The sequence below is a fragment of the Phodopus roborovskii genome, unplaced genomic scaffold (assembly GCF_943737965.1).
Source record: "Phodopus roborovskii unplaced genomic scaffold, PHOROB, whole genome shotgun sequence".
In the NCBI taxonomy this organism is placed as follows: domain Eukaryota; kingdom Metazoa; phylum Chordata; class Mammalia; order Rodentia; family Cricetidae; genus Phodopus; species Phodopus roborovskii.
Genome location: NW_026125278.1, coordinates 3,734,070 through 3,745,000, shown reverse-complemented (window position 1 = coordinate 3,745,000; position 10,931 = coordinate 3,734,070). Strand labels below are relative to the sequence as shown.

Here is a 10,931-nt window from a genome sequence, read left to right as displayed (position 1 = left end):
CAGAGATTGTGCAGTTTTATTTAATTTACTAATAGGGGAGGAATACAGAATAACCATTTAAGAGTCAGAATCTTAGACTTTTTATTGCAAATTAGCCAGTTACCTCATCTGACGTGTGCAGGCTTCTTTTAGCATTGTCCAGCACCAGATTGGCTTCCAGGGTTTTATAATTTCAATTTTAATGGAGTCAATCTACAGGACACAGTTGAGCGAAATACATGGCTAACATAAACATTTTGAGAAACATACTTTGAACTTGAGGCAAGGCCATCTATAATTACAGAAGAGCTACAAATAAGATGGTGAATTCCACTCCCTCTTTTGAATGTAAAAGCTTAACACTCTCCCGGTGTGTGTCTTAACATGCTACATTGCTAGTTTTATGCTATTTCCTGACTTGGTAAATTAATAAAAAACAATTGCAACTTACTCCAACATGCGTAGTGAGGACAGGATGGGGAAGAGATGGGCGGGGTTGAAGACTCTGAAGACGAGCCCAGTGTCCATGCTAGGACCAAGTACAAAGGGCACTTTGGAATGTGTGCCGGACCCCAGTAGCTCCCCATTGAGTATAATGTGATGTCTGTAAAGGGGTGTCAGGAAGGGGAAGGTGGTTGGTTTGTGTGCACAGGACAGCCAATGTTGCACCTTCATGGGAGGTGGCTGCTTTCCACGGCTTGTTCAGCATGGGAGCTGTGGGGTCTTTGTATTGCAACACAAAATACGGCTTTAGGCTACGAAGGAGGACCTGCTAGTGTGCATTTTCTTGATGTTGGAAGGTCTCTCCCTCCTAAAACAGAGGGAGACAGGTGGCCTTCAAAAATCAATTACATATAAAAGGAATAAGGAAATGAAACGTAAGGATGTTATCTTGTTGAGCTCTGGTGAGATGTTGTGTGTGTGTGTGTGTGTGTGTGTGTGTTTTGAGTGTGTGTGTGTTTTTTTGGGGGGGTTAATTAAGCACATTTCCCTGTTGGCTTGAGTGTCTCCCATTTTTGCCCTTGGTGCTCTGCTCACCATGAGCACAGTCAATTCACACGGTAGTTTCTGTAAATAAAGGTTCGGGGCAAGCTGAATGTGGTCCAGAGAGGTATTAATGAGAGGGCAAGAGGGAGGAGCTAATGAAAACGGACTTCCTAGGGGAACATAAACTGCTTTTTGGAGAATGCTTTAAAATGATTTTCCCCAAACCCTGTGGCGTTTCTTTTCTACGGGAGATGAGATGAGGGGAAATGACAAATAGTCCCATTTTATTATTTTCTTTTCTCTGGTTCTCCGTGTTTGGGGGTTGAGGAAATTGGATATTTATTTTGGCCATTTTCCTTCCATTCGCAGAACCAATTACATTTTAGTGCATGATGCATAGTAAATATATTTAGCCATCCTCTGTCTTAAAAATAATGAGTTGCTTATTCGTATGGCCCTTCAAAGGCAGTGCACTGTATGGGAGGTGTGAGCCCATCATCTGGTCCTTTTAAACTTTTGTCCCCTGCAATGTGTCTGGTCTAGGGGCATGTGCTGTTATTCACTTACTGTGCTACGGCACTGGCTTTTTGTATATTCTGAGGAAAATAAGTCTAAGGTTTTCAAGTGAAATCTCATTGCCTGAAGTGTGGGTCTGGTGATAATTGAGGACCTTCACAGTTTGATGACTTCTGTTATTTGGAGGAGGCTTGGCCGGTCCCAAAACTGTGGTGTTTTCCAAAATATTAGAAAAATCAGAAACCGGGGCTCATTTTTTCCCCCTTGTAGATACATACCTGCCTGCTCTGGAATGTTTTCCACTCAAAGGTGTAAAAGGAACTTCTAGAATTTTCTGGGCTTTAGTTGGAAGAAGATTTAGCAAAGCTTCTGAGGTTACATATTACTTCACGTTTTTTCCCATAGTTACATAATCGGTGTTGTGTGCATCCATCGTAGAGGACATTTGATGCTCATTTATTAAATATGCTTGCTGGCTGCTGGCACATCTTTGTTCTGGACAGACAAATTACCTTTCTCACACTGAGCTTCCACTCTGGGGAATTGAGCCTCTGCCACTTTAATTAGCTTGGAAGTGGGGGGTTGGAGACTCAGGCCTTTGGTAAGTTAGGGTGTAGGCAAGAACTTCCTGAAATGCTCCAAATGTCATTTAGAAAAACCCTCAAAACCAGTAGACGTTATTCCATTTTGGGGATTTCGAACAGACTGTGCCTGGCGGCTGTGCATTGCTGTTTGTTCTTCAGGTGTTGGAGTTAGGCTGTATTCTTCTTCAGTCCATCTAGCCTCTTTAGCATCACCTGGGTCCATTTGTCCGCCTGCAGTATTTATGTAACATACATGACGAAGGTAGGAAACTGTAAATAAGAAACCCCAAAACTTGTATATTTGGACATAGAATTTGTCACATACATGCCCTAGAGGGAGAAGCCAGTAGGGATGGAGAGGTGTCTTGTGAAGACTGCAGAATAACAGTGCTAATTTCTATCTAAGTAGCAGCTTTGTTACCCCTACTTTGAAGGGGAGGAAACTGAGACAGTTTAAGTCACTCGCCACAGGTGACACAACTGAGCCCGTAAGACACAAAACTTCTTAGGGACCGTGCTCTGAATGGTCTTGTGGTTGTTTTAAGAGCCCAAGACTCCCCTAGGAGTCTGGGTGATTCTGTTCGGAGAGAAAGTAAGTCGCTTTAACGGGGTTCAAGGACAGTAGAAGTCTACATCTGAGGGTTCTCAGAGTCCATTTACCATCTCATTTTCTCTGCTAGTAAAACATGTTCTGCTCCAGAGCAAGTCGCACAGAGGGCCTCCCAAGTCACAGTTGGAAAGTAATCTAATAAAAGAAGATTAGTGAGTGGAGAGACCACGGAAGCTGTGCTGTTTGACTCTAATACCTCTCAAATTTAGCATTTTAGCTAAGATGCCCATTTTTATTTCTTGCAGGTCTGCTGAAAGGTCAGAGTTATGCAGAATGCGTGCCTTCATCTCAGATTTTCTTCATCACAGGTGGATCCCATGTGTCTTCAGTAGACAAGTCACCTTTGTAGCCAGCTCCTGCCATCGCACCTTCTTTAGTCTTGAGTGCCCTTCCCGCATTTATTGGTGTATTAAAATGACTGAATATGGACATTAAGGACGCCATGAACCTGGGCTAATGGGAGACGGTAGCGAAAATGAAAAAGACCCACCGAAGGACATCTTGGGGAGGGGGGAGGGTGCTTGGGGGGAGGGAAATGACTAATGAAGCTAATTAAAAGAAGCATCGGAATCTGCTTTCTACCCTCATTAACAATTAGCAGGGCACCGGCCAGAGTTTGTACCCTGTGTTTTACCTTAACAACATTCTGTTTGCTCTTTGTATATTTAAGTGTTGTAATGAAATGTGTTTCAATCAAACTGAACATGAGTTAAAGGAAAAAGAGATGTGGCTTTTGTGATATTATATCACGAACACTTTTATTGTATCTCTGTAAAATACAATGTATGTATGCATGTGAGTGTTCTTGTCCTCATGTTGCTCTGCCCATGGCAAAGGTCAAAAAAAGGAAAAAGAAAAAAAAAAAAATCAGGCTCATAGCCGCTACTATGTAGAAATTCCCCCTACTTCTAATTTGCTGAATGAAGAAAAAAAAAAATCTTTTATTTGTGATATTTTCAGAGACATTTGCTCTAGTATGGTGTATTTAAATAATAAAAACTTAAAAGAAAAATATTCAACAGAGTTTGGGCTTAAACACTGCTTTTTCTCTTACGTGTTTTGGGAACATGTCATGCCATTGTTGCTGTTGTCTATAACAAACATTTAGATTTGGGGATGAGGATGGTGACACCTGAATTTAGCTCCCTCTGCTTCTTTAACCATGCCGTTCTAAGCTGCGTTACCTGCACTCTGCATCAGTCTTTAGTGTGTAGACATGAATCCTCGTGGGCTGCTTCCGCTTTGTTCCTGGTAGGAAAGCCTTGGGTACCGGTCACAGGCACATTAAAAGCTACAGGGCAACCGTCTTCTCATGTTGGGTTTTGTGGCTTTTGAAGGTAATAGCATTTTTAGAGCCATCTGTGTGCCATCTGAAATCCCATTAGTTATCTCTAGCCATGGTGGTCTTGGATGGGCAAAGGAGCACTGTCTGGTGAGCCCAGGACTGTCGCCCTGGTTTTGAGCTTCTTCATCTACACCCTTTTCTTGTGTTGACTGGGGGATGATTCAGTCTTGAGGTAGTTGCTTCTCCTAGTTGCTAACCTTAGAGTCTCCACCGCAGTGCCTGCAGTGCCCACAGAGGTTCCTACGGAAGATGTGGTGTCATGCTTCAGTAGCTGCCCTGTTCCTACTAGACCAAGCAAGAGTCAAATGGGCTTGGATGCCCGGGTGGTGCCGTGGCTGGTTATACAAAGGCAGACCTCAGCTGCAGCCTCACGGGATGCTGGCACCTGGACCTTCATGCTGCTAAGGCTGCTTTCTAAAAATAGGGTTTTATTTTGTTTGAATGAACCTCCTGATGAAGACTCTGCTAACTTCCTGTTTCCAAAGATTCCAAGCTAGGAGGAAAAGTTGGTGGTTGAAACTGCAGATTCTCCTGTAGGAGAATTTAAAGGTAGAATATTAAAGTGAATCATTTACCTTCGTTTCATAAAAAGAAAATGTAATAACACAAAATAAATACATGTGTGTACACACACACACACACACACACACACACACACACACTATCTGAAGTGGATCCCTGGAGAATTTCTCTAAACTCCTTCTGATTTTAACTACTCCATTTTCCCCCTTAAGATACTTTCTTGAAGAATTTGGTCTGTTCCTGTGGGGAGTAGGGAGGTGTTATTCAGAGGAGTGCAGACATCTAGCAGACATCTAATTTTTTTAGCAAAAGCACTCATGTCACATGTAGTGTGGAAATTCAAAGGACATGGCTAATAACTTTTAGTAATACAGTATGGCATTCAGTGATGGGGAGGGCAAAGGTCATTACCGCCTTTTAAATGAACTATTATATGGCTGGCTCCTCAAGCACTGTGGCATATTTCCTAACGAGCTTCTAAAAGCATTTCTTAAGTTGCAGACCTATAAGATTACAAATGTCACTCATGTTAGTATAATCCACATGCAAGTGATGAAGCCTTCTCTTTGATGTGCTAAATTGGAGAAGGACTAATGGAGCTATGAATATACAATAGAACATATTTAAGTAGTAGTCTTGCTTTAGGTAAAACACTTTCTTGAAACCAGAGGCATTTCAAACAATAAAACCCGGCTCTAATGGGGATGCTCGATGTGGATAGACAGCTTCTAAAAACACTCAGGTTTATTCTGATATGTGCAGCGATTGTGTGCAGTTTCTTTGGGGTGGGGGGAATCCTGAGCTGGATTCACCTTCCATTGCATGTGGTATGTGGGTGTGTGTTCTTTTGAAAGAACTTAACACGAATCATGTCACATGGCAAGACAGCCCCAGTCCACACAAGCATGCACAATTAAAATAAAAGCAAACATTACTGAGCCTCGCTGAACTCCTGATAAAAAATTATGTTTATGATACATATAAATGTCTCAATCATGCAAATTGTCACTCTTGCTAATGAAACAATTTTGTGTGAAGATTGTCCTCTAAAGGGGTTTAATATTGGGTTTTGTTTGTTTTTCACCTATCTGTCTGCCTAGACTTTCACATCCTGCAAAGCCTGGGAGCCTGAAGACATTCCAAACCAAATCATTCCCCACAAGAAGCTATTTCCAGCTCTTCTTGATTTATTAGGAAATAGTTTAACAGGGACTGTGGTTTCTTATAACACAAAGTGAGGAGTCGGGTAGAAATGAAGCCTGTGAGATTACCAGCCTCTTAATATTAACTATATTTAAATTCTTTCTGATGCCCTTATTCACACTGATATTTGAAACAACTAATCATCCAAAATGAAGCTCTTAAATTAAATGCCTTTAAATGTCAATATAGTAAGATTCTAATGTGCAGTACTGGTTACATAAAATATTTCTTAGGGTCAATAAATTATGGAACAAACAGTGAATCCAAGGGCTATCTATCAAGAGCAGAGTGAAGAGTTTCCATGTAGCTTAAATAATTGTTCTGAATTAAACATTGTTGCCCAAAGAGACTATCAGGGGCTTGGGAGGGGAAGGGTGGTGGCGGTGTGAGCCCCACCCTGGGTCCTCACTGCCTGGCCCTCACTGTAGGAGGTTGTTGTAAACACAGATCCTTTCCGAGTTAATGTTCATCTTGGTTTTGTTACTGAGACTCACCTATTGTCAGTCTAGCCAAGTCACAGGAATGCTTACTGCAGTTAAAAAGCAATTTGTTTCCACGAAACTGCAATTAAAGTATTACCAAGCAGCCATTTTAGATTGGCAGTGCTCTGCAGGCATGTTAAACAGCCAGCAACTTGCACTTGCAGAGGCTGAGATCCGACTAGCAGCTAAGGATATCACCTTCCCCAACAGACATTGAGTTCTGGTTAACTGGCCGTTGTAGCCCTCTGCTCCCCATCCTACACATGCTGAAGGCAACAAGTCCGGACCTATTTTTGGAAGGATAACTTGTAACTCACCTCAAGTGGGTAGGATTTTCAGTTGTACAGACAGGGTGCACTTCATGTGCATAGATGTGGAGATGTGTGCACACATCCTAGAGGGAGTGTTTTCAAGTTCTGATTGATTCTGCTGAGAATGGACTGCAACTCAGAGGCCTCAAGCCAATAATGTACTACAGGTCCTGACATGTTACAGCTGTGTAAACAGGGCCATTCTCTCTCCTAAATCACAACTAATAAAGCATAGGATGAAAAATCAATTGATTCTGTTATAAGTTCTTTGAGTGGCCCTGGAAAGTCATTTAATGACTCAGTCAGAATGGACAAGCCACCAAAGTCCCCTCTTTTCTGACCTCTCCTTAGAATTGATAGGATAATCTTAGTGGGTGTCAGCAGCACTTCCCAACTTGCTGGGAAGAGGATACAAGGTTCAGAACAGAATTTTTCTTGCCTATGTATAAAGTTGGGTCTTCTGAATGCAGAAAGCTGAAGATCCCAGACGTTGGCCCTAGGGCCTTGGAGAGGGCATATTTCAGAAACTGTGGACTTACTGGTGAATTGTAACCAGGTTGGGGACAATCATTAGCTAGTCCAAGCAGGAAGTGCTTCACCTTCCTTCAGTCCAGAAAGATCCCCCTACCTGGAACCAAAAGGTTTATAGTTTCAACTTTTCCAAAAACATCTTCCTGCTTATATGCTTTTCTATGTGTTCTTTGAGCTATCTTGCTGGGGTTTTGTTGTTAGGTTTTTGTTTTTGTTTTTGTTGTTTTTGAGAAAACACTGAAGTTATTCTTCCTAAATTAATTGCTCATTTTCAGTGAATTGTCTGTTTCAGAAACTGTAAAGCAAATGAATCTAAGGACAAACTGATTTTCCAAATGAAGATTAATTATGGAAGCTGGACAGGAAATTGATTGCTTAGGCTGTAGTTCTTTGCCTTTTTCTTTAGAAGTTTGCTAGGGATGGGTGTGTCAGATTTTGAGCATTCCTGTAAGGCTGCTGACTCAGTGTCTGTCATCAAGGGTGGGACTTACAGTTGCCATAAATCCCACATCTCTAACTAGAGTACTTCCTATACGAATTCTATCTTGCAGTTGCATAGAGTTTGATAAACGTGTTACCATTTACAGTACACACATACGCATGTAGTCTCATGCAGCCTTCATGGTATTCCTCTAATTTAGTGGTCAGTTTTATGTGATAGGGAAGCTTTGCTGGTTCTCTGTTGTTTTGTAGGCCTGCCTGGTAAGATGGGGGTCTTCGCTCTTTAGCTCAGGCTGGCCCCAAACTCTTAGTGATCTTCCTGCCTTGGCCTCTAGCAAAGTACTGGGATTGCAGCTGGGATTGCAGCTGTGTGTCACCGTGACTGGCTTGTGTGACTCAGTGTTACAGATGAGTAATGGAGGCTCTAAGAGGTGACTAAGCATGCAGAGTGACGAAGTGCTCACAGGAAGGCTAACATTTAAGAGCAGGTAAAAAGTCCTCAGTAATTAGTGTTTATGATGGTACTTCTCAGACGGGGAATGAATATTAAAAATCCATAATGGACAGAACATCACACCTTTATGGAAGGGTGGCTCAGTGATTAAGAGTACTTGCTGCTCTTGCAGACACCCTGATTCCTGTTTCCAAAGCCTACATGGGGCAGCCCACAAATCACTTGCAACTCTAGCTCCCATCTGATCTCTCCAAGACACATAACACATACACATACAAACACACAGGCACACCACATGTCACACACACACACCACATGGCATGTATATATACAGATAGAGACATAAAAATGCACTCACACACACCTACATGGCATAGGCATATACAAATGCACACAAAGACACACACACCACATGTCATATACATATACAGACACATACATACACAAATATACATAGATTTAAAAAGTATATAAAAATTATGTGCAGGATAGATACATGTACTCTTTTGCCTCTGTCTCCAGGACTTAGAAGTTTGGCCATTTGTGGAAAGTAGCCCTATAAGTTGTGAGATTCTAATAGCAATACATTTCCTTCTATGGCCTATAGCTAGTTTCTTTTCCTTGAGAATATTAAAATATTGCACTTTATCTTTCCCCAATCTGAAATATTAACAGGTTAAGACTGCCTGCATATTTCAGCTTCACTATATATATTTTTCAGTATTAAGAAATCTCAACTACCTTACCATGAATAAGTATAAATTCACAATGACTCTAACCACAAATGACTACCGAGAAAGAACAAGACTGTAGGGATCATGTTAGTTTAGACAGCAAGACAGGTAAATATATTCCACGCAAACTAATAAATGATATTTGTAAAATCTTCAACTCAACTAAGTGGTTCAAGCTATATAAAAGCCTAGGGAGTTATTTATCTCTCTTATAGTGTGTGTGTGTATGTGTGTGATTGTGTATGTGTACATGCACGCATATCTACACCCACCCACACACACACACACATATACCAGCTCACATGTACCCCCACTTGAATGTGGGTGTGTCGAGGCCAAGGGTCTGCCTAATGATTTGGTTATTTGAGACAGGTTCTCACTGTGCAGCCTTGGCTGGCTTGGCACTCACTATGCAGACCAGCCTGATCTTAAACACACAGAGACCCACCTGCCTCTGCCTCCTAAGTGCTAGGTTTGAAGGTGTGTGCCACCACACCTGGACTTCTTCATTTTATTTTTGAGACAATGTTTTCAATGAGGTTTTGACTAGACTGGCTAGGCAGCAAGCTCCAAGGAGCCTCTCCTCTGTCTCTCGGAGCTGAGGTTACAAGTGTGCATTGCATCGCCACACTCTGCTTAGATTACAAGTGTGCATCACCACACTCTGCTTAGATTACAAGTGTGCATCACTACTTCAGCTTTAGATTACAAGTGTGCATCGCCACTCCAGCTTTGGATTACAAGTGTGCATTCAGCTCTAGGTTACAAGTGTGCATCACTGTCAGCTTTTTCCCTATGCTGGGCATCCCAACTCGGGTCCTCATGCAGAAGCCAGCTGCGACTGGTAATATTTTCATCCACACATAGGGAGCAGCGAGCAAGAGAACAGGAGGGCTCTAGAAGCCCGCCCTCAGTGATGTACTTCTTCCAGAAAAGCTCTACCCCCTCACCGTTCCATAACTTCCCAGGCAGCACTGCCCACTGGGGACCAGATGTTCAAATGTGTGAGCCATTTCTCATCCAAACCATCCCACCATCTGAGCCATCTCTCTAGCTCAAAGTTGAATTATTGTAAGCCACTGCAAAGCCAGGTGTGGTAGCAGATACCTGTAATCTAGAATCCTGGATTTGGAGCCTGGAGAGTTAGGAGAACAAGACCCATTTGAGCTCCACAAGACTCTGCCTCGAAGTAAGTAAATAAATACACAAATGTAAGAGTCATTGTATATTTATATAAAATACATGTACACACAGACATGACAATTTTTATAGAAAACTTTTACTCGTCCTAGCATATGCAAAAAGCATACATATGATGAAAAAACAATATTTGTATTTGTTGTTTTAAGATGGGTGAGCACTGAAGTATTCAAATGGAACAGATTATACTTTTAATTACATCCAAACAGAATTCTAAGCTGATTTTTAAAAATTTGTTGGCTGTTCTTCCTATTCTCCCATTAATTGCCAGAATCCAAAAAGATATCAAGATTTGTAAATAAATTACCGTAACACATCATTAGATCCAAGTTGCTTTCATTACAGAGAGCAGAGTTAAGAAGAAAGGCAAAAGGTGTGCTTCACTTCAATAAAACATTCTTTTCCAGGTGCAGGAAAGGACTTTGGGAGCACATCCCCCATGGAGGGATGCTCCCTTAGCCTAGAGGCAGGAGGGAGGGCCTAGGCCCTACTCCAAATGACTTGACAGATTTTGATGATTCCTCCTGGAAGGCTTCATCCTCCCTGTAGAGTAGGTGGGGAATGGGATGGGAGGTGGGGGTTGGACGATGGGGGTGGGATGATGGGAGGGAGAGGGAACAGGGGTTGATATGTAAAATAAGAAAAATAACAATAATAAAAAAATAAAACATTCTTTGATGTTGTAAAGGTTAAACCAAAAGTACTTATTTTTCTTGCATATATATGCATATGTATGTATGTATGCATTGCACATGCACACACACACATAAAATCTTTTGGTTATCATGGGTTTGAGTGCCAAAAGCACCAGCTTTCAACACAAAACATTTCTCATAGCTTAATGGTTATTTCAGGTTATTTGTTTAATCTTTTATTATTATGTACAATAGTAGAAAAATGATAGCCAATAGGTATTTGTTTTGGCCTGAAGATTAAATTGCCCTTCCCCCTGGATACAGATGACTATACATATATCCCCTTTAAGTTGGAAGGTTTTAGAAAACTTGCATAAGTGAATATAGTTATAGATTC

General features: G+C 41.5%; 1 protein-coding gene across 3 annotated transcripts in view; it reads left to right on the top strand.

Moving 5' to 3' along the window:
* Lmo4 (LIM domain only 4) overlaps positions 1-3,690 on the top strand; it is a 16,276-nt gene extending 12,586 nt beyond the window's left edge. For all 3 annotated transcript variants that reach the window (XM_051194703.1, XM_051194701.1, XM_051194702.1), the window contains exon 5: positions 2,922-3,690. In XM_051194703.1, coding sequence (XP_051050660.1) covers positions 2,922-2,930 — 9 coding nt within the window. In that variant the 3' untranslated portion in view covers positions 2,931-3,690. The remainder of the gene's footprint in view (positions 1-2,921) is intronic.
* The last annotated feature ends 7,241 nt before the right edge of the window (positions 3,691-10,931 follow it).